A 25,725-nucleotide genomic window follows, 5' to 3' on the forward strand; every position below is an offset into this window, starting at 1 on the left:
AGTTTTACTCTATCCGCTGCAAGTAAATATACACAGCGATCTGACCTGGTGGACGAGTGAAAGCCCCCTGAACAGAAATAGAGAAAGACATCCATTAGATACAGGCCTGTCTGGTCTGGTTATTTAACGTGCCCGTTGTGTAGTACCGATACACACGAAGCCATTATACTTGGGAAGAACCAGTACTGGCCTCTCATAGGGAAATACTCGAGAGCAATTCGGAAATTTCCAGTTCTTGGACCAAGATTCGAACCCCGAACTTCTTGACCGACAGTCATGCTTGTTACCACCAAACCACCGGGCCACCACTATGAATGCGAAACTAAGCTATATACATTATAAAAGAGGCTCATAGAAAAAAAAACATATGGGCTAAAATTGATTATGGTACAGCTACAATACCCATTACCCAAAGTAATATAGACAAAACCCCCGAGTCGTAAATGTATGCGCGTCAGTTTTCAGCACTTTCTTACGATTTGAAAATACCTGGGATTTAGCACAAGATGTCAGCACTTCATCTACGAAATAAAAAATTCCATTCGGAAAAAACACAAATCCCACAGTGGTCTGTAACGGAGGCAAGGGTATATGGATATTTATGAAACTTCGTCAAATCGTTCAATATGTCATTTTTGATGTTGTCAGTATATGCCTTGGATGTCGGATATTTCCGTATTTGAGAGCTGCAGACCTAGACATTTCAGAAATATTTTCAAAATGAATCTCGTGTAACAAATGTTGGTTCTACGGAAGCGTGAAAGAGCCGTCAGATGCTAATACGTTTTAGTATGCTACGGCTACGGAAAGGATATCTTAATATTTATGGAGTGGGAAAGAAACTATTTCAGCTTTTAAAAGGGAAACTCGTTTTATCCTGGCTGTATATTTAATGTTATTACTGGAATATGCATCTTAGCACTTATCAGAATTTGAGTTTTTTTTTTATAAATGTTATGAAATCAGTAACTTTACAATGAACGACATTTCTGTAAGAATTTTCAGAAATGTCATAATGTACTGACTGAAAGCTTCAATAGGATTCCGTTGCAAATGCATCATTCACTGTCATTATATTTGACACGAATTTCTAAAGTAAAATTAGGTTTTATTACATTTGATTTATAAAATGCCAAACACTTGAATAGCTCTTTAAAAATTCCATCTACAATATAAATTGGCAATAAAGTAAACACAAAGTCGCGTGAATATTTTCGAAAATATAAAAAGGCGTGCTGTATGCAATAAGATTAATTATGAAAAATGCGTTATTGTTTTGTTTACCGTCAATTAACTGAACATTTACAGCTTGCTATAACTTTGGTTGAAACTGTGTCAATATGTTCTATAAAGGTTTCCAGTACACAAAGTTAAAGTGCACGGTACGAAAAATTGACAAATATAACTTTAACAGCAGACCTTCTATAGTTATGAAATACACAATTTAGATAATAAGCTGAAATATTTCAGCCTATCAATTTGAGATAAGGTTCAAATATTCTACATGGAAATCAATGGTTGTAGCGAAACACGCTTATGAGAAAGGAGTCAAGTTCGGAATAGACTGTTTTATTACAGAAGAGATTGGTTATTATATGAGCTATTTCTGAGTCACTGACGTCAAACATTATAAAATTATGCATTTCATTTAAATGTAATCTGAAACGATCTTTACATTATCTTGGTCTGCCAAAAAGCACAATACCGATCTTAACTCGATTTCACTTGGAAAAATAAGTAAGTCATGTTACTACTGTTATCTAAAAACTAAGTGTTGCTGTTGTTGTTGTTGTTGTTGTTGTTGTAAACTTTCAAAATAATTACAAAGATTTTCGGACTTTAGTATAGAATTATTATTATGATTATCATTATACCAGATTTATATAGCGCCCTTTACATGACAAACACGTTCAAAGGCGCTTTAAATGTAGCAAACGCAGCCACATAGGGCGCGAAATTTATCCTCTACTAGTACAGACACAGAGAAATCTGACCAGAGGGACAGAACGAGACAAAGCCCCCAGAACTGATAGAGAGAAACCTTTTATAGATACAGACCTGTCCGGCTAACTTAGCCTTTAGCCTAGCTCTTTGCAAATAGACAGTCTGGTTTTTTAACATGCCTGGTGTATAGCACCAATACACGCGAAGCCGTTTTTCCTGGGAAAAAAACAATGCTGGCCTCTTAGTTAGATGGGAGACACTCAAGAGCATCTCAGACATTTGCAGGCTAACAGATACGAGATTGATGTTTGATCACCTGTTAACGTATAAAGGAAATGAAATTTAGTGATGAAACGTCATCATATCAGAGTTTTACATTATATCACAAATGAACAAAGACTATGAATGCTGAATTTTCGACACCAAAATATGTGCCTTTTTCTATTTTTAACAAAAATGCGACTATGCAGAAGAGTTTGACAATATGTTTCAATTTGGAAATAACAGACATTTTCCGTTTTACAGCTTTGAAAGCATTCGTGTGTCATTTCAATATGATAAATTTTACGGCAAGTTGATTTTTCAGTAATACTTTGACTGAAATTGTACAATAACGTGAACAGATCAACTGACATAACAATAAACATTATCCAAACCAATCACAGACTTTGTCATGTCTAAATGATTTGGAAAAATCTAATGAAACTTCAATTTCTCAACAGCTAGAAAAATAATATACTCCCAACTGATCCTAGCACTGTAAGTACTTGCATTCAGTTCTATTAAATATACGCGCACAAAATAATTTCCAAAACACACACTATGGGACAATAAAGCACGACCAAGAGCAATTAAATGGAATACTTGAATAAAAGCCATTACTACGTTATTTATCACCCGTACTTCTTCAATTGATTTCTTTTCAAACACAACTTAGCCCGTTACACAAAGGTAGATAGAATCACCCTGTACAGCAACAGTTATTAAAATAAAATAACATATAAATACTTTGCTACATTGTGTTAAAATGATATTTTTCTATATTTGCAGTAAAGAGATCATAGGAAAACGTATTCTTTAATTTATTTTTTCCTGACAATCAGAAAATACTTTGATTAGAAGCCAACGTAGTTTAATGGACCTTTGCTGCATTTTATATATAAATGTGATAAAAACTTTTTCGGTAGTGAAGCGAAAGAAACCTAATAAAAACATTAAATGTGCTTCATAACACATTCATACAGTAGCAGCGTACATATCGGCTAATGCTCTTTTTTTTTGTATTTTATAAATGCCTTTGCTGGTTAAAATTCTTATGCCCCAAGTAGTAACATATAAAGAATCACATAGTCCGTCTGTCCTTGGTTCGTCCGTCCGTCCGTCCGAGACTTCGTGTTCGAACCATGCAAATAACTCAAGGCATAAACGTTCATCGCGACATTATAATGTTCTTCCTTAGGTGTAAGGTCATTGTCGCACTTGGACTTCAAAAGTTTATAGGATCCCTTATAACTCTTGAAATCTATTAAGGATTTCAAAATGACATAAATACTTAACATTACACGACAACTTGCAAGGCAAGATTAGTTATGCCTACATCCTTGGACAAGGTCACATATAGGGTATATTCCTTTCTCGGTCTTCTATCTAAGGAATATGAAATGTTGTCACAAAAACAAAATGCCACTTCTTGCATGTTATGCCCGTATTACTAGCTTTAAGATCATGTGAAACTTGTTTATGCCTTTCAATCTGACAAAAACGCTTCTTACACAACAAATGACAACAGCATCAACAGACCTCAACATAGAAATAACCATATCATGCCCCCCTCCACCCCCCGCCCATATATGTTAGTCAAAGGTCTAAATTATACAGGCTGCTATGCAGCTTCAGGGAGAAGGTCACTTCTTCCCTAGTCCTTTCAACTATAACATATAAAACTAGAGTTATCACTGAAGATGATGAATGTACCCCCGCACACACTGACACAGTAGGCGCACACAAGATTGCATGATTATGTGGACTGTATGTATATAGTAACCAAAAAGAAAGAATACCCATAACTCTGCAGAATATTTTTTCCGAAAGAACCTAACATGCACCATGCACAAGTAAGGTTGGTACTGATCACTTGTGTGAAGTTTCATTCAATTGTGTGCAATGGTTCGGGAGATTAGGCACGCACAAGATTGCATATGCAGACTTTATGTATATAGCATAGCAACAAAAAATCAAGTCCCATAACTCTGCAATATATTTATCTAAAAGAACGTAACATACACCATGCACATATAGGGTTGGTACTGATCACTTGTGTGAAGTTTAATTAAATTGTGTGCAATGGTTCGGGAGACTAGGTGCGCACAAGATTGCATATGCTGACTATATGTATATAGTATAGTAACAAAAAAGCAAAGTCCCGTAACTCTGCAAATTTGTTTTCTATGAAAGAACCAAATATGCACCATGCACAACTACTGTTGTTGATGATAACTTTTGTGAAGTTTCATTAAATTGTGTCAAGGGGATGAGGAGAGTTGGTGCGCACAAAATTGTGTCTACGGATGGACAGACAAACGGACAGACAGACAACCTAAAACCAGTATACACTCCACCCCCCTTACAACTTCGTTGTGCGTGGGGTACAAATATTGTGGTCTTGTCCAACGGCACGACGTAGATGAACTTGTAGTTATAGTGTAGGATTAATTCGGTGCTTTAACATGCAAACAGGTCAAAGATAAAACTTCGGTGACACAGATCCGAGGGTTGAATATGCAAATGATATACTAAGTGCACTAGAGCGAAATAATACACCACAAAATTATGCCAAATATCATGACACAGAAGTTTCAATGATATTGTCCTGACAAAAAAAGTATTACATAGACGCGAAAATGTACATTTTTACGTTTGAAATTTGATCATGACCTGACTCAATTTAACAGGAAGGTAAAAGGCATGAAAAGCCTTGATTAAGTGGTTAAAATCGCATACTTCCAAACGAAACAATGGGGTGAAAATATGGGAAACGTTATATCAAACTGATTTTAATTATGATGATTGGATACGAACAAAAGCCTATAATGCTTCAACTTTAGCCATGACATTATATTTAAGTACGTCCTGCGTAGGGGCCTCTGGACCGAGTGGTTGAGGTCGCTGATTTTGAACCACTTGCCCTTGTTGGTTCGAGCCTCGTTTTGGGCGTTTGGCGAATTTACTTGGTCTATGTAATAGAAAGAGCATTGAAACTCGAGGGTAAACGATTTGTACGAGGGGGCGTAGCCCCCGAGTATAAATCGTTTACCCAAGAGTTTTAATGTTCTTTCTGTTTTGTATCATAGCCATCCATATATGGTAGTTGCAGGCGTTCCACATTGCCATATACAGCAGTTCAGTGAGTACTTAAAATCCTTGCTTTACAAATGTGTAAAGCCCAGGTAAAATAAACCAATGCGAGAGCAGAAAATCAATAAGATACACTTCGCTGTGTACTGTTCCAGACATGCTGGCATACTTTCCTACCCAGCAGTGCGGTAACTAGCGTGCGGGTATTAAATACCTGCACACTTTTAGTTACCGCACACTGTACTCGGTGTATACGATTTACCTGCACCAAATTTGTTAAGAAAAAACACCGAGCTATGATACAATGTAGGTAAAGAGAGAAGACAGTTTGATGAGCAGTGAGGCAGGGTAAGGTATCATGCAATGTGTCTACGTCACGATATTCCAGTGAGGCAGGGTAAGGTGTCATGCAATGTGTCTACGTCACGATATTCCAGTGAGGCAGGGTAAGGTCTCGTGCAATGTGTCTACGTCACGATATTCCAGTGAGGCAGTGCTATAAGTAGACACCGTCGTCTTATGACAGAAAAATTTTTGAAAAAGACACTATATCCGAACACTCACACGCGCACACACACTATGGTTTTTCTAGTGAATTTTGCCATAATACAACTATTAAAGGTTTGTGGACACTAGTCTACATGTATGTTTACCTTTTAGCTAATGTGCTTGTATCACGTGCATGTTTAGTCACATTAAATATTATTCCGAAGGTGTTTAGAGATTTACTTTAATTGGCACTGTTTCGAGATTATCAAACTAGAATGTAAACTTATTACGCAAACATGACCCTGCTACAGGCTCTACTGATAATACTATCAATTCCTTCGACTACCCACGCTAGGTAAAAAAGTTTTGCCTTTAAATGTCTAAAGTTCTCTTTGCAAATATTGATGTAATGCAATAAAATAATACAAACTTCTATCGTCGTAAGTCTTGTGATTCAAGACAAATTGTAGAAATTATGGTCATACAAAATAATGCCTAAAAACAGAAGAACAATAAAAACAAATAAATGCTCTAAAACGCCATTATTTACTGAAACTCCACTTCTATTTTATGAATCATTTTGTCCATAGCTTTTCAATAGTGCTCTATCTGCATAAATAAGACGTGATATGTCTGCTGCGCTTAAAAGAAAGACATTTTAGAAAGGACAAAAGTCCAGTCGACCACGTTCCAAACCAGTATGCAAATATACATAGGCAACCTAAAATATGACAAAATATAGAGAAACAGAGTGGTGTACAGCGCTAAAATGTTTCAAAGGAACATACAGAAAAGGCTTAAAGAAAAAGATCTGAACTATCCTGGAATTTGATAAGCAATAAGTTTAACTTACTGTTATAGTTATGACCATAAACGTTATCTAACTCCTTTAATGTAAAACTATTTGCAGCAGCATGGGACCAGTGATTATAAATTATCTATGTTTGTTCTAAAATGGTAATGATCATACACTTGTTTGAGCAAGCAGTCAATCAGTAGTTTTAAATTGTTACCTTGATAAAACAGTTTAAATAATTAATATTCCAATACTAAACCTAACTTTGTAAAAAAACGTTCTGTACAAGCGTTTCATCACTAAGAAAAAAATAAAATAATCTGTAAAATGAAATACAATATTTGACAACCTTCCCTGCCATTTTGCCATAGTTGGATTGTCTCATTGTTTTCAATAAAAACACTGAATATCAAAAAAAAATTCTTCTTTAAAGATAAAAAGATTTCAAACTCCGACAGAAACATTGATTTCCTACGTCTCATTATATTCAACAATTAATTACAACAGCTGAGGCGAATAACTGCCTGATTTAGGAGTTCTTTGAAGAATTGTTGACTAGAATTTAATGGACGCCATGCAGATATCTATTTTCTTGATCTTTTACGGTCGTGTGTAACATGCAGTAAATGTAAGTCCGCACGCTAATGAAAACAGTTATAGAATTTCAGGTTAGAATTTTGTATTCATTTTTTTTAGAATTGTTCGTAACAAGCAAACAGCAAGAGACTTTTTGAAAATATGAAGCGAGGTTTTACATCAACCTGCATTCTCGACACGAAACACGCCAAGTAATATAGGTCTTGAAAACAAACGAGAAAAGTTTGCTTGACCATTTGATTGGTAAACATTTTGATTCTGAACTCGTCTCTTTGCTCAGCTTTAGTGGCAATGGACAATCTGTTGTTTTCCGAATACAATGGCTAAATGTAAGACATTTATTTCTTTTTGGTTACAGATGATCAATAATTTGAAGAGAACTGTGTTTCATACTAAAATTCAAGATGAATGGCAATATTGTATTTGTAAATAGACGATGGAGTAGACTTTTACAAGAGATATTCACATTTCATATACATATGTACTTGAGAACACTTAAACTAAACTTGTCTTGCTGGTAATTCTTCATTCATTTGCAAGATATGTTGTCTGATGAACAGTTTCGTTTCATCGTTTTGAACTTTTTTGATCAAGTATGGTAAAAAATATGTGTATAATAGATTTCGGCTCAAGCTGGTACTAAATGTGCGTGCATGCGTGCGTGTGTTTAATACTCCATGACCCGTCGTTAACAGACGCAGTCAGAGTCCTCTATCGTCTTGTCTTGTTCCTTTGTTTTTGTTGTAACATGTATCATTTTATTTTAGTATTTATGAGTGTGTCGGGTTTCTTTTTGAAAAGCATTATCAAAGAGGGAACATCATTTAATCATTACATCAATGTAGTAAATTACGATATGATAGCGTTATTTCAAAGTGTAATGCAATTTTAGTACCGATGCAAATTTATCTTTTCCTTTTTATGACGACATCTTAAAGTGTTTTCCAATTGAACTGGAAATTTATGACAGCAGATTTACAATCTGAAGAGCTTTCGCCTCATTAAGAGCATTATACGTGTAATTATGGTCAATTTAACCGAATTAAATATTTTACCTGTCGTATTTCATTTCATTTTCGTTAATACCATAAATGTCTCGCAGATAATGAATGTCTCGCAGATTATGAGTATTGTGAATGTCTCGCAGATAATGAATGTCTGTTATTTTGATGCATATTTTAAACTTTAGAAGTAAAAGACAGGTGCATGATACTTGCAATTAAAGACAAAACAGAGATTTTTGATCCGTAACTATAATGGCAATTTGGAGAACATTAATTTTGTGTATACATAAAAATCTTAACACGTATCAAAGTCTGTCTTCTGTTCTGTTTTGTAGAGCCATAACAATATGTCAGGAATTCACCTAGTTCATCTATTTGTCGTGTGACAATGGAACATAGTTCTGGTTTAAAACAACTTTAAGAGCTTTGTTTTAAACCGTAGGAAATTCGACAGTTATAACCAAGCCCTTCACGACCTAATTTGATTATCTATCAAAGCCAGGATCAGATTTAAATTGCTTCCTTTCATGTACAGCTGCTATATTGGAAATGCACCAGTAAGTCTATCTTAGCTTTCGTCTCAATATTGTTCGAACAGAACAGGCATGAGGTCTTCGGATTCTACAGATGACTGATATTTGGTTCTATTTAATAAAAGACAGAAGGTTTAGTCCCGTATATCCGAGACTTTGGAATGATATACCTTTGAGTACAGGGCAATCTAAATCCGAACAATCACCTGAAAGCATTTTATTCTAGAAATTTGTATTCATTGTTTTAGGAAACAACAATTAGCTATGGCGGTTTACGAAGCCATGTCAGTTCTGTTCTGTCCGTTAATTCTAATTTAGATTAATCTACTCTGCTTACGTAATACGGATATCGGTATTTTGTGATTATCAAGATGTATCCTGATAATATTTCATGTATTAAAACTTAGAACTATTAGATTAGAACACAAAATGATTTTATACCGGCCAATCACAGTGACCAAGGTTCTGTAATTACTGATCAGGACGACATGCATACCCTGTAAACGGATAATCGTTCCTGAGCCACTCTAGTTTCAAGGTCAAGGTCACAGAGATTATTTTTGCGCATTTGAACACATGTTTTCACACCAAAACAACTGTTTCCATTTCATGATACAGTGTATCATACATACATTCAAGACCAAATAGTTAACTTCAGGTGTCATTATTGAGTTTTGGTTGTAAGTATGGTTGTCTATTAGACTGAAAGTTTATGTATTTTGTTTGGTATATTTTAAACATTTCAAGATTGGTGTGGCACAAAGCATAGCCCATGTTGCCATTGTTCTCTATGGATGAACATCTTTAAAGCAAATATAAGAATAGTAAGACAGTTACCGAAACCTTGAAACAGCATGATTATCCACGTCAAGGTCCACCTTGCCATCTTCTGAATTCTTCAGTCATATCTTTGTTCTTTTACATAAAATGTAACCGATTCCTGCAATTGGGAAATAAATAGAATGTAACAATATATATGAACTGTTCCATGATAAAACCTGTATGTGACCTAAACTCAAGTTAAGATAGTAATATATATATGAAGAACAATGCTTTAACTTACAAATTTGAAAATTGAAGTAAAGAGTAACAACACTTTAAAGGAAATGATGGAACGCATGACATCAAAAGTATCATGAAAGTGGTATGACATCGTCGTGGATGGTGTGTCTATTGCATACCATGCACGCGACAAATTGTTTATACTTTAGGACATAAGAGCGTAACAGAAACTGAAGATGAAAAATCTCAAGTGCCTGAGGCAGGATTCGAACCCGGGTCGCACGGGTGGAAGGCCAATGCTCATTTATGATGATGTGTATGCCATTTTGGCATAGAAAGTGCCATTTTAGGCACTAGATAAAGTCCATATCCTATACGAGAATATAATTTTATGATGAAAAATTCCAAGTGTATGTCGCACGGGTGGAAGGTCAATGCTCTAACCATTGTGCCGAAGAGTCGACTTCTTGACGCAGTTGCCAGAGATTGGTTTTAAACTTACAAGCTATGAGTAAGTGACCGTAACAATATTACTATATTGTTATCATATGACTGAATGTTATTGAAAAATAACGAAATCGTGTATGTTTGGTCTTCTCACTAGCCTTTAATTACAAGTCTCAGAATTTTCATTGTACAGGGGATGTTTTTGAATTTCGGTTGTCGTTATAACACAAATAAAAATTATTTGTAAAAGATGATAGAATTTGCTTTGTCTTGGATAACTAAATTACAATAAGCTTCTATCTACCGTCTGCATAAACGCAACAGTTTGTCCTGTAATTTAAGCTATTATAATGCAAACGTTACGTCCTCATACTAGTTCTCTCATGGACTGTTACAGATTTCATATAAAACAACTATGAGTAAATCTTTCTCTGAAACGTACCTTTCTCAACTGAAAGAGTATTTTTAAGTTTTTTATACTTTCAGTTGAACCTATTTAAAGCCCCGATTTTTCAGTTTCATAGAATTAACTCAGTTTATGTCCAAAATCTGCTTCATCATTAAATCCACAAATAACACACTATGTACTTTTATATTAAATGAATGCTGCACACTTTATACTGTCCCCTATAATGGGCAATTTCGTCACGAAACAGTCATACATATATCACACTCACTTTATATACAAAATGACAACAATTAAGATATTTTCCAACGATAAAAACTGGAGAGCACGCGACAGAAAATTAAACCAATCAGTGACATCTACTAAAAGATCAATGGCTGTAAACTGCTGGCACTGTCATTCAAATCTGTCTCATTTACATATCAATAAGGCATGATTTTAAGTGCGAATCGGAGATATATTACAGTTTTAAAAAAAAAAATCCAGATAGTTTAGTATATTTAATATCTTGTTCTCCTCTTATTATTCTATACCATGTATCATTGATGACTATGTTAGAATAGATTATTTATATATAATATTGCTCATGTATTTGTATAAGTGTACAAACTGAGTGTTATCAATAAAATCTTGAAATCTTGAGAAGTTTCATTACACTCTATACATTGTGAAAAAAAATTCTCTTCGCAAAAATGTCATCAAAACTGTGAATTTTCGATATACTCCTTTTATGAAAACTCGCATGAGCTCTAATTTGTTTCAAGTCTGTATAGTAAAATATAAAGCATACGTACATGTCTTTTCATTTTATGTATTTTCTTAATATACTCTGAAATTGTGAAAATTTACTGTTTAAAAAATCTACATTGTAGATAAATCAATTGATCCAAACACATAACAAACCGATATTGCTTCTTTTCATGTATTGCATAAGATATTGCTTAATGCATTTAAAGTGTAAAGAACTCATTTTCCTGAACATTGACATTTCTCTTAATGATTAATAGGTTTTACACAAGCTTTGATTCAGACCACAAAAGACGGTGCATTCCGCTAATTTACCATAATATTTTCTACTTTATTCTTCCCTAAATGCCAATTTCAGTTAGAGTTCATGTCAACTTGGGATAATATATCAGATTGTAATGTTAAGAAGCATTCTAGCAGAGCCCGATTTATTTTCCTATGAAACAAGTAAAACTGAAACGGTGAGTTATTTAAGAAAAGTTAAAACCGGTCAAAATAGCTACTCTAACATAAACATATTCGCGCTACAATAGTAAAATGTAAAGAAATCTGGAAACTTCATAGAATTATTTGACAATTTTCAAGACAGAAATCGTGACGCAACATGTGACGTTTAAATGTAAAATATGTATAATTTGGTTAAAACCATTGGAAATCATAAATTCTAACATGGCTCGATTTGTCTGTCAGTTAAACAATGAAGAAGTTCAAGCTGGCACTTATGAATATTCCGTATGTTTCCGTAAATTAATTTTCGGAGTCCGAACCTAAGTAACGATATAACTATTGAAAATCCAATAAAAACATCATGTCGTATGTGCAGATATAGCTGTGCGGACAAAGCGTTCAGTTACCAATCTCAGGGTTGTGGATTCGAGTTCTCTGTCTGATCATATATATCTTTTTTATTTCTTCTGTAAACTTAACACATATTTATCATGATTTATTGTTCATTCATTGAAAGAAATTCTCTACTATTCAACATACTTCTACGTACATGTCAGTAAACCGTTCTAAAAATGGCGACCAAAATCTCCATGACAGGCAAGTGTCCGCTCATTCAAAGAACAATTCAAGGAAATGGCGTCAATACACCAAAATATGATAGGAATCGTAAAATAAAGTAAGAACAAAAGTAATATCGACACAATTACATTAGGCCACACCAAATTGAAAAGTTGTTCATCGGATTTTTTTCTGAAAAAAATTGAGGCGGCGAGCGAAAAAATAATTTAAATATTTGTTTTTGTTTTTGAGAATATCAGGAGCGAGCGAAGAGCGAAGAAATATATTTGTCTTCTTTTGGCGCTCGATTAACTAATAAAAACCTTAAAATATAATGTACAGCCCTTTTACATTAGAAATAATTCACCAGGGATTGAGAAAACATGGGTACATTTTGGTTTGAGTACATTTTGACAGGCAGAAGCACAACAAAGCGAACTCGTGGAAAAAGGTAATAATATTGGAATACACTATATTGTAATCAAATAATGTATGCGTTTGAAAATGCTGTTAGAAAATATGTAATATACAACAATGCATAACCTTAAACCATAATCATAAAATAGATATGTGACTTGAATATTTACTGCTATGAAAATGTAGCATTTTTAGCTCTACTTGTCCGAATCCGATTTTCGAAGTTTTTGATAAAGTCAAGTATCTCTGTTACCATCAAAGCCTTTTACTTGAAACTTAAAATAGTTATTTACTATCAAAGTCTACACCAGGAGAAACAGTGTCTATAACTTTGATTTGAATTTCGACAGAATTATGCCGCTTTTTAACTTAGAATTTTTTGGTTGAAGTTTTATATAACATCCAATATCTCTATCACTTTCAAAGCTATTGACTATTATGCCCCTTTTACTGGCAAAGCTCTAATTCAGAATCAAGCACTGAGAAAAGTCGAACATGCTGTCTTACGGACAGCTCTTGTTCTAACTTTAAACCTTCTTTACGGATTAAATTTGTTGAAACAAAGTCTCAATTAAGGTCTGAAATGGAGATTAACTTAAATTTACATTATTCTACTCGAGGATTGAAAAATTTGAAGATCTAAATTGGTCTGAACACAACTCATAATGTAAATTCCTTACCCCACCCACTTTCGTATGAAATGCTGATCATTTTGACGGCAAAAAACAGAAAACAGAAAAGTGATATGCATCAATATGTATTTACCCTTACCAAAATAATGTAGATTGATGTAATCAAATAAATTAGTGTGTGTTTTCATCCAATTTTCAATGAAATAGGTCCAATTTTTGTAGCAACTCAATTTGGTAAACATTGGAAGAAAATTGCGTAACTGTATAAGGGGAAATAACTTTAATGCAACTAAATATAAGTGTCCTGATATATTATAGACGAAATGTATTTATTGTGATTAAAGTCCATTTTAGAACATTCTGGAACTGGAATTATAAGCATTTGTACACTGTTACGTCCGTAAAAAGTAGCGCACCAAAAAATTTTGCCTTGAATTTTTTCAATGGGGCGAGCGCAAGCCAAAAACAAACAAACATTTTTTTTTGTGTTTCTGAAAATATACGAGCGGCAAATCCGATGAACAACTTTTTAATTTGGTGTGGCCTTATATTGAAATTTTAAAAAGATGGTCTGAACTGTATTCGAACCCATGGTAACTTGCGTAGAAATCGGAGTGCCAGATCAGTACTTGCGGACAATACCTGTACACTACCGTGATCAATACACTGACTGACTGAGTGATAATATTCTAATAATTTCTGCATGTGACAGGTCATTTTCTCCTACTTGTGATATAATAATTTCTTTCTACTTTCCCTTTTTGTCTCACAATTTACTCGAAAATGTATATATAAAAAGTGTCTGTCTTATTAGTTTCTTGGAAATCTCTGGTCCAGACAAGAAATCAAACTTCTACTGCGATTCCTTTTGTTGTCTACCATGTTTATGGAGAATCCGATATCTTTCTTGACCATCTGTCACATAAATTGGGCCCAAAATTGGATAAAGCATAAATCAAGTACGTTTCCACTTGATTTTTTATTAAGATGATAGAATTCTTAATATGACAGTAAATATAAATGAATATCCTGTACAAATCCTGCAAAATAAATACCTCTACTCTTTCCTACATACAGAACTGCAGAAATCAAAAATTAACTGTGTTTGATTACGTTTTTTCGCTGGGTGATATTGATATGAAATGACATTAGAGGAAAGTTTCACAGCTATTTTTAAATAAATGTTATTATTAAACTTTGTTCAGGAATATGAGCATTGATGTAGTTAAACGGGTCAATGCGGACTCTAAATCTATCTTAAGTCAACGTTTTTCTCAGTCGACCCATTGATCCTGGACTTATTTTCAGACACTATCGTGAAAACAAAAAAAAACCGCGAGATTCTACTAAAAATCGTCGTGTTATTTTACCACCGAAGTTTGTGAAAAAAAGTGCGCGAAACAAAAAGTTGAATCTCGCATATTTTTTTTTTAATTTTCGAATAGAAATTTCGTAGTATGACCATTTTTTTTTTAAATGCGAAAATGTAACGAGCAAATCTCCAGTTGCTTTTCTCTTTTTTTTTTGCTAGTACATCTGGGGCGAGAACGCAATGTCTTAACAGGATTCCGTATTGTTGTTACTTTACAAACACGTATTCACAGAAAGCAGATGGTTACGTTAAATGTCGTGTGAATAAATCAGGCGCTAACATTTTCAGATATTTGTACATATCAAATCAAAGCATGAAGAGAAGTAATTGATATTTCTCAACATGTTTGTTCTTATAACACGCCTAAGAAAATAACCCTGTCACATGCAGACAGATTTATACTTCGTACCTACATAATTGTTTGATGAAAGATTTCGAGACGATATCCGAACTGCATTGGTTCTATGTAACGTTTTGTTGATTCATTAAATTATTTTGACATCGTTGCATTGTATAACCTTTATTATCACATGATTGACGTCGTGGGAGTGCAATAAAGCCATTACATAAATTTGATAATACAGTAAATACACTAGTGTAATAAAGATTTGACGTTGACGTCATTTAATTATAGGAGACGTTGGTTGAGTTTACTTGGTATATAATAGGTAAAGAAAGAAGGAATTTTGATGTTTCAGCAGAAAAAGCCTACATGTGATAAAAAGAATATTGCATTTGTGTCTTTCCACTTTGAATTTATTAAACTCGTCAAATAAAAATGACTGAGCCTCGCATTTTATTATTTTATTCAACTCGTTTAATAAATTCAATATGAAAAGACACTCATCTAATACCCTCTGTTTATATTATGCTTGTCTCTGTTAAAACACTCTTACGCTAGAATGACGTCACGTTAACGTGCGGTGACGTCAAAGTTTTGTTGCGACCAAGAAAGAACGCTTCTGTATTTTATCTACTGTTTTAGATTAAGGGCATATTAGAATCGAAATAATTTATAGCAAAACCGTGTTTTAACACTATTTATACACTCGGTCGGTAATAGGCTACGTCGTACAAATAATTTATTACGCCCGACGTATGACCGCCCACCGTGCGTAAATAGTGTTAAAACACTCTTTTGCTATAGATTATTACTTAATTATTGAATGCTCTTCACACATAATGTCGGGACTTGTAAAGATTAAGTATTTAGAAACCCATACATATGCTGATTCTGACCCAGTCCCAATCCGTGACTCTAGATACCTCCCCTGACTGTCAGTCCACAGAGTCAATAGAAACGGCGTAGTTGAGGAACATTTGTCTGTCAGACATGATAACTAGCACAATGATGTTTAATGGCGAATAAAATTTTTTTCTAAATAACAAATGTTTTCATGTGCTTGCTTTTTACGCAAATGTCATGGGCACTTCGCAGTTCCCGAAGAAAGTCTCCCAAATGACGATGATTTTCGTTAAGCACGATTTTAGCTACTTTATTCCTCATTAAGGAACGGATAGCTCAGTGGTTTGCACACTGGCATTCCAATCCTGAGGTCGGGGGTTCGATCCCCGGCAGCTACTCGGCAATTTTCAGAAACGCTTTTCAGTGTTTCCCACCCAACTAGAGGTGTACTGCGTCGGGAACCCAGCAATCCTTGGTGTTCAGTGCTGATACATGGCCCTTAAAACGGCTGTCTATTCAAACGAGCTAGGCTAAGTTAGCCGGACAAGCCTGTATCTGATTTCTGATCTCTCTGTCATGGGTGCTTTGTCTCACTCTGTCCCTCTGTTCAGATCTCTCTGTGTCTGTACTAGTAGAGGATGAATTATGCGCCCTGTGTGGCTGCATTTGAACTATGTAAAGCGCCTTTGAACGTGAAATTGATCATGAAAAGGGCGCTATATAAATCTGGTATAATAATAATAATAATAATAATGATTAAAATGCTAGTAAGAATTAGAATTTTATTACATGTGGGATTTATATATTCGTCTTTTCTTAATTTCTAGAGACAATCGCGGTATCATTACAGACATATTACAGACATACGCTGTAAAGACAATGTAACTGTAACTGTAACTGGCATGAAGTTATACAGCTTATACCATAAATAAATGATTTAACAATTCAGCTTACGAGCTAAACAACTAACTAAACAAATACGAGCAAAAATTCTTCATAGTTTTAAATTAATGAAATATTATAGCTGTTGTTACTTGTTTAAGTTTATTCTTTATGGAAATGCATGATTTCTTGAATAAATCGCGGGTCCATAGTTTGTCATATTGGCCAGTCTATACTTCAACACTAACTGTTGCCAGGCTAAACTTAATAAATTATTTCTGATGTTATGTAATGAAACACTTACTAAATGGTAGCTAACATGACAATAGTCAGAACTATCGCCCTTGTTTTGAAATCGTTTGTTAGATGAGACATACATTTTGTTATTAATTCACTTTAAAATCATGGCTTGTTGAAAAGAGCGCCAGGGTTAGAAATCGACACAGATATATAAAGGATAATTTTCTACCATTCAGAGAACGAATTGTAAGAGGCAATTGTATGTCTGCAGGCTGATCTATAAAAATAACTTCATTTTCAAAGTAACACTATTTTCAAAAGACAGAGTCTGTACTTCATTACAAAGGATCTATTAATTAGAAACTATTCCATTCAGAAAATACAATTGACGTAAACATACGGGCAAATCTTCGTTTGTATTCATCAAGAATTTCTGTCTGAAAGTAATAATAGCAAGTATTCAAAATACCGTTACTCTATTCAAAACAAATCTATACATATTGTCTCTACCCATAGAATGAACATTCATGTAGAGAATGACAAAGAAAATTGAAAATTTAGCAATGTAAAAACAGGAATGTAGGAAATGCAGAAACTCCGGCCGCCAAACATGAACTAAAATGAAAATGTAGACAGTTTAGACAATGCATGTCAGTCCACGTCTTCCGGCCCCGTGTGAAGCAGAATTCAACATTTGCACATTTTACAAGTATAGACAGACGCAGTTTCCCGTTGCATGCGATTGTTGCTCTTTACAGACCTCCTTAAGACTTCTTCTGGCGTTTATCCAACGCCATGCTTGATAGTATAAACGTGTATAAATGCAGTAACTATACAATTTTATTCAGCCATGGTTTATTACACCAGCATAATATTTAGTTTAAATGTACATGTACCATTTATACATTCTGTAGATAAACATTTATTTTGAAAGTAATTGCAGCTGTTGAGACCACCTGGATTTTTACTTTATACAACCCGTAAAACTTATGAAATTAGTATTCATGAGTTTCAATGCATAAAATATTCAGAAAAGAAAACAAAACTTTAGAAAGATTTTATTTTCCTTCCTCACAAAATTCCTTATTTGGAGCAATCACCACACCTACAACGATAACATGAATTCAAATTTTAAACATATAAGCGGTTTCACGAAAAATATATGAAACTCTTTAGTTATGTTTCATTCTTTGCTAAACAGTTTGTTATCACTTTAGAAAAATGCACATACATATATATGACGCATTATTTAACCTGAAAACATCTAGTACAATGTACATCTCCTTGACAGACTGATTCAATTTAAGAGAAGTTATGAAAATACCATAGAATGTTATAGGTTATAGCAATATAATCTATTTCACCTGCCAATAAACTCGTACAGATGCGTCATGACTGCAGGAGCTGTAGGGTATAGCGGATTTTAGGGTATAGAGGATAGTTTGATAAATCTTGTATTTAGACCTGAATTATTGTATAAATTTTCATATCATTCTATTACTGGCATGCAGACAGACATTCTGACATATATTTTAAGTGTTTGCTTGTGTTATTTTTCATATGTCATCAAATGAAAATCGAGGCTATCCTCTACTGACTGAATAAGTGTGTATGTAAAAAACTTCAGTGAATGCAAACTATTTGATAGAAATTTAAAAAGCTGCAACATTATTATTCTGATTTACAGTAAAAGCATCTTGGGAAGTTTGTTTAGATGTGGATAATAATGGAAAAAATGACCAAAGCTATCCTGTACATGCACCCTAAATCAGCGCATATGTAAACAATGGCATGGAGAGAAAAAACACATGAATTTCTATTAAAAGCTGAATGTTTTGAAAAGAACAGCTGTTTTCTGTCCGATATACAGAAAAAACTTTTAAATTTTATTTCTTTAAATTGGAATGCAGGAAAAATTAGTTAGCTATCCGCTATACCCTAAAGCACTGAAGTAATGATTTGAATAATATTTTTGTTTTGTATTGTTTTACATGTTTTGCAATTTCAAAACGCACGGCAGTTGTGAGAAACAAATCATTTTGATTATCATGCTACATGAATACGTAATTTGTTACTTCTGTCCATACATTATTAGAGCAAACATTTTTAGATATACCTATATAACTACATGAAGAACCTTTTTGCAATTTACGAATATGTACAAAAATATTGAAACGCCACATTTAATTCTCTTTTTTTTTTAAATTAAGCTAGCATTATACAATTTTACTTTAAGTTTTTATGCTGAAATGATGGCATTTTACGGATGACATAGAGTATAATTGTTTAATTTGAGTGAATTTGGAATATATCTCACTGAGAAGTGAGAAAATTTAAAATATTTTCATGAGCGCGTAGCGCGAGTGAAAATATGAAAATTTTCTCACTTTGAGGTGAGATATAATCTATATTCAAGAAAAACAAACAGATTTTCTTTTTCTTTTATGCTTAATTACGTTGAGATATGCATTTTGCAACAAAATTTAATCTCAGCGCGGGAAACAGACGCGCGTAAACGAACATGACGCCAGACGTGTTGTGACGTTAGAAAGACGCACACGACATAAAGTTCCATTTTATTTTATTTCTTGTTGCATAACGTTATGAAATTCTCATTAAGTAAAATAATTTGAATCGAGAAATATACTATAAAGAACAAAAAGCGACTACAATTTTCATCCTGTTCTTAGCAAATAATTTTAGATTTATACACAATGTACAAGTAGATCGGCATTTAGAGTGAGTGATATGCAGTGAGTGATATTGATTTTATCTGACTGATAAAACACAGTACTTCATCAGTTAGCATAAAAAAATAAGAAATAATATATCTCCTTTAGCTGAATAAATCATTGTTTGGAGTTCAGATGCGAAGGAATTATATCAGAGGCGCAGTGAACGACAAACATGTTTTCAGCAATCACTAATGATATATTATTCGATAACATACCAAGACTTCATAAATATTTGCCGTTTTCAATCGTCTTTCCACGCGCTATCCGTTGACGCTATGACGTAATAATTGTGATGTCAGAACAGTGAACTGTTGTATAATAATTCACTGTTTTCAGCCTTCTTTGTTTAATAGGAAAATGAATCGGATCTTGTTAGAATATTTGAATTTATCGCACTGTATTCCGACAGTATAAAAGCAATTAATTTTAGAAAAATGAGTAGAAGTAATTAGCCTAACGTTGTTAAATCTAACAAAAATTATATGCGTAAATGGTACATATTCTCTGTAGGAAAAAAACTGTTGAGCATTGCACGAAGCTACATGAAGATTGAAAGAAAAATAAATGCACTCACCTCTGATTTTAATGAATCAAATTTGTTGCAGTGTCTCAGTGCTATTCTAAACGAACTGTCAGTTTTCTGCTTTATATTGTTGTTGTTGTTTTGTTGTTGTTGTTGTTGTTTTTTCAAACTTTGTCAGCTGGAATTGTTTTTCAGTAGATTCTATTAAAATATTCTTTTTGAAGTACTGTGTATTATATATTTGTCACGATTTCAATCAACGATATCAAAAGTCATTAAGTTGTTTTCTCGTGAAATCTATTGATATCTACTACTATTAATTATATTCCAAATAATCCATATTTTTCCGTTGTGAAAAGACGTTTTATAAGTATTAGAAAAACAACAACATATCTGTAATGTCGTCTTGATAAAATGTTTATGTTTCCTTTGATAAAACAATTGTATTAGATACCTCTGTAATCTGTATGAAATCTCTTGTAAATAGATGTTCACCATATCAGTGTACTCTACGTTCAAGCAGGCATCACTCTATTGAGGATAAACACAACAGAAACTTGTTGGAGACGTATTTCAATAAATAAGACAAAGTCCACGATATATGGAAATATATTAAAACTATTATCTTCACATATTGTAGTCACGTACGAAAATAAGTGGTTGTTTGCATTGTGAAAGGTTAAATAACAACATAAGAAGACAAGTTATATAAAAAAAGCTAGCTCTGATATTTCAATACCACATCCAATGTACAGGCAATATTGGCTACAAGCGAGTCAACTGGATGTTTTGCAGGAAGCAATAGCGACGCTGTTTGCCATAGTAATTGGTGTCGCATATCTAACCATTCTATCAGTGAATCGATACAAACCATCACAATATAAATCACCCCAAAATGCTCTTCTAGATTATGTTTTTCCTCCTTCTGGAACAAAAGATGTAGTGATATTCAAAATTACATTTTTTACATCGAGACAAGCAATCTGCAGACTGGTCTGTAACATTTATTTACACTAAGTTTTTTACTTCAAGTTTTAAAACAGTGCTTATCCTTGAAGTAATTCATAATGTATTATTTAGAATTCTTTTTATGACTTCGATAGAATTAGAAAGCGCTCCTAATGCCGTGCTGGTCATCGCATTCTGATATGGGAAAAACACGTTTTCATTAAAACATGGCACGTCAACATATAATTCGGGGCCATAAAGGCGCTGACAAAGATTGCTCCGGACTTTTTAAATGCCGTGTAGAAAAATTCATTCGGGCTACGCCCACGTGAAGTTATTCCGCAGATATATTAATGCTTTGTTGTATCTAAATATTAAAATCGTGTTATACTTAAGAAATAATTTATAGCAAAACAGTGATTTAACACTATTTATGCACGATGGGTGGTTATACGTCGGGCGTAATAACTTCACGAGGGCGCATTATTTGTATGACGTATTACCGCCCGAGTGTGTAAATAGTGTTAAACACGGTTTTGCTATGAATTATTTCTATCTAATATGCCCTTAATCTAAAAAGTAGATAAAATATAGTAGCGTTCTTTCTTGCACATCGGACTGGCGTTTCCGGTGATTTTACCCATGCCGGCAAAACCCATCTGGCACCCTCCATGCCATATGACTCTCGTGCTGTTAATGACAACTAGTGGTTCATGTACTGATAATATATTGTTTATGTAAAATACGAAAAAAGCAGGTAACGTGATAGTTTTTCTCCGTTCCTTATAGTATATTTCTCGATTCAAAATACATTAGTTTACCGTAAGAACATAACGTTACGCTACAAACGATAAAACTAAAGTGGAACTTTGTTATTGTGCGTAACGCAAAACATCATGACGTCACTTCTGCTTACGGACGTTAATTTCCCGCGCTTTGTGTTCATTCTCTACTATAAGAAAGAGTGCTATAAAGAAAGTATTTCTACCTGTTATTTGTAAAATACGGTATGCAAGAAAAATAATGTGCCAGAATAAAATGCTAGCATGTATACGATATGCAAGAAAAATATCAGTCATGTGTTTACGAATCGGATGGAAATATCCGTCCCTTGGCCACCTGCGCATGGGCGGTAGTTCTGCAAGCCTCATTACCGCCCAATCCGATTCGTAAACACATGGCAGATATTATTATTCTTGGTCGCAACAAAAACATTGACGTCACCGCACGTTAACGTGACGTCATTCTAGCGTAAGAGTGTTTTAACAGAGAAAAGCATATTAGAATATGTATTATCGTAATTATGACGTCAACTGATTTATCGCTTATGCCCGATAAAAACTTCATCTTAAAGAAATGAACATAATATAAAATGGCATTTTTACACCATAATGTATTATAAACAATGGCAATTAAAATCAATAAGAAGAGTCTTTCGAAGCATAGTATGTGACCAAACAAAGAAATAGCACACTCGGTTTGATTGAATCTGTTCATGAAAGGTAATGAAATGTTTAAAACCTCTCACTCCGCAGCATCCCCCCACCCACCCCGCCACCCTAAGCACGGTTTAGAGGGAATTCTGTTAAATAGGTATTGAATGAACTTCATGACCTCCAAGAAAATATTACAACACTGAATGAAAGTATGCGCCACCACACGGCACTTAAACATTGATGTTGTGATAGTTAATAAAATCTATAGGAAGATCCTTTTGAAGCATAGAATGCTAAGCCAAAACAATCTTATTTAATATACATGCGACATAATGTTTACAAACTAGATATCGCTTAGAAAATAGTTCGTAATGTGTCTTAATGACAAATCCAGAAAACACGTGAAATAATAAAGATTTTACCAATCGTATCGACAAATCTGTCAACAAATATGTCAATGACAGAAACATGCATACTTGATATGCTATACTAATTTGGAGAGTTTCACTGAAAGGAAATGATACAGTCTTTAAATAACATCTGAAAATGGAAGCATAAGGCATACGTTCACGAAGTGTTACAAATAAACATTTTAATAAAAACATCTTATCGGTAGATGCAGTTTTAAATCTTTCTTTCAAATGTATCTAAGATGTAAGCATAAGTATTATTTATTTCCTGCCTTTCTCCAGTATATCAGTATATATCTATCAGATTCGTTAAAGAATGTAAATTATCGAAAAAAGTCCCAAAAGCTGAAATTGTCAAAGAAATGAAACTAGCGTGCATGGATGTCACCAAAAGTTTAAAATTTCCATAAAAACACAGACCTACAATGATAGGTTCAGCAATAAAGACCACAGTACTGAACGAGCAAGTAATATACCAGAGCCAACACCGCATACACAACAAGAGCCAACATCACACACACAACCAGAGCCACACACCATATACAACCAGAGCAAACATCACATACAAAACCAGAGCCACACACCATACACAACCAGAGCCAACACCACATACACAACCAGAGCCACACACCATATACAACCAGAGCAAACATCACATACACAACCAGAGCTAACACCACATACATAACAAGAGCCAACATCACATACACAACCAGAGCCACACACCATACACAACCAGAGCAAACATCACATACACAACCAGAGCCACACACCATATACAACCAGAGAAAACATCACATACACAACCAGAGCCACACACAATACAAAACCAGAGCCAACACCACACACACAACCAGAGCGACACACCATACACAAACAGAGCCAACACCACATACACAACCAGAGCCACACGCAATACAAAACCAGAGCCAACACCACATACACAACCAGAGCCACACACAATACAAAACCGGAGCCAACACCACATACACAACCAGAGCCACACACCATATACAAAACCAGAGCCACACACCATATACAACCAGAGCCACACACCACATACACAACCAGAGCCACACACCATATACACAACAAGAGTCACACACCACATATACAACCAGGGCCAACAGTTCATACACAACCAGAGCCACACACCATATACACAACTAGAGCCGCACACCATATGCACAACCAGAGCCACACACTATATGCACAACCACAGCCACACACTATATACACAACCAGAGCCACACACCATATACACAACCAGAGCCACACACCATATACACAACCAGACGCCACACACCACCACACTATATACAACAAACCAAGAGCCACACACCATATACACAACCAGGGCCACACACTACATACACAACCAGAGCCACACACCATATACACAATCAAAGCTAACACCACATACCAACCAAAGCCAACACTACATAAACAACCAGAGCCATACACCACATACTCGACCAGAGCCACACACCATATACACAATCAGATCCACCACCACACACCAACCAGGGCCAATTCCACATAAACAACCAGAGCCACACACCATATACAAAACCAGAGCCACACACCATATACAACCAGAGCCACACACCACATACACAACCAGAACCACACACCCTATATACAACCAGAGTCACACACCACATATTCAACCAGGGCCAACAGTTCATACACAACCAGAGCCGCCACACACCATATACACAACATAAGCCACACACTATATACACAACCAGAGCCACACACCATATGCACAACCAGAGCCACACACTATATACACAACCAGAGCCACACACCATATGCACAACCAGAGCAACACACTATATACACAACCAGAGCCACACACTATATACACAACCAGAGCCACACACCATATACACAACGACAGCCACACACTATATACACAACCAGAGCCACACACCATATACACAACCAGAGCCACACACCATATACACAACCAGAGCCACACACCATAACCACAACCAGAGCCACACACCATATACACAACCAGAGCCACACACCATATACACAACCAGAGCCACACACTACATACACAACTAGAGCCACACACCATATACACAATCAGAGCTAACACCACATACCAACCAAAGCCAACACTACATAAAGAACCAGAGCCATACACCACATACTCGACCAGATCCACACACCATATACACAAACAGATCCATCACCACACACTAACCAGGGCCAATTCCACATAAACAACCAGAGCCATACAACACATACTCGACCAGAGCCAAACACCATATACACAACCAGAGCCACACACTACATACACAACCAGAGCCACCACAACATACACAACCAGGGCCACACACCACATGCTTAGCCAGAGCCGTACACCACATACTCGACCAGTGTCACACACCATAAACATAACAAGAGCCACACACCACATACACAACCAGAGCCACACACAATATACACAACCAGAGCCACACACCATATGCACGACGACAGCCACACACCATAAACACAACAAGAGCCACACACCACATACACAACCAGAGCCACACACTATATACACAACCAGAGCCACACACTATATACACAACCAGAGCCACATACCATATACACAACCAAA

At 34.9% G+C, this 25,725-nt stretch overlaps 1 protein-coding gene across 1 annotated transcript in view; it reads right to left on the reverse strand.

Moving 5' to 3' along the window:
- LOC123537340 (uncharacterized) overlaps positions 1 to 25,725 on the reverse strand; it is a 37,707-nt gene that overhangs the window by 7,780 nt on the left and 4,202 nt on the right. The window contains exons 2-3 of the mRNA XM_045321022.2: positions 20,363 to 21,236; positions 9,555 to 9,657 (exon numbers count right to left, since the gene is read on the reverse strand). Of these exons, the coding sequence (XP_045176957.1) occupies positions 9,555 to 9,603 (49 nt within the window). The 5' untranslated portion in view covers positions 9,604 to 9,657; positions 20,363 to 21,236. The remainder of the gene's footprint in view (positions 1 to 9,554; positions 9,658 to 20,362; positions 21,237 to 25,725) is intronic.

Source organism: Mercenaria mercenaria, chromosome 17 (assembly GCF_021730395.1).
Source record: "Mercenaria mercenaria strain notata chromosome 17, MADL_Memer_1, whole genome shotgun sequence".
NCBI classification, from domain to species: domain Eukaryota; kingdom Metazoa; phylum Mollusca; class Bivalvia; order Venerida; family Veneridae; genus Mercenaria; species Mercenaria mercenaria.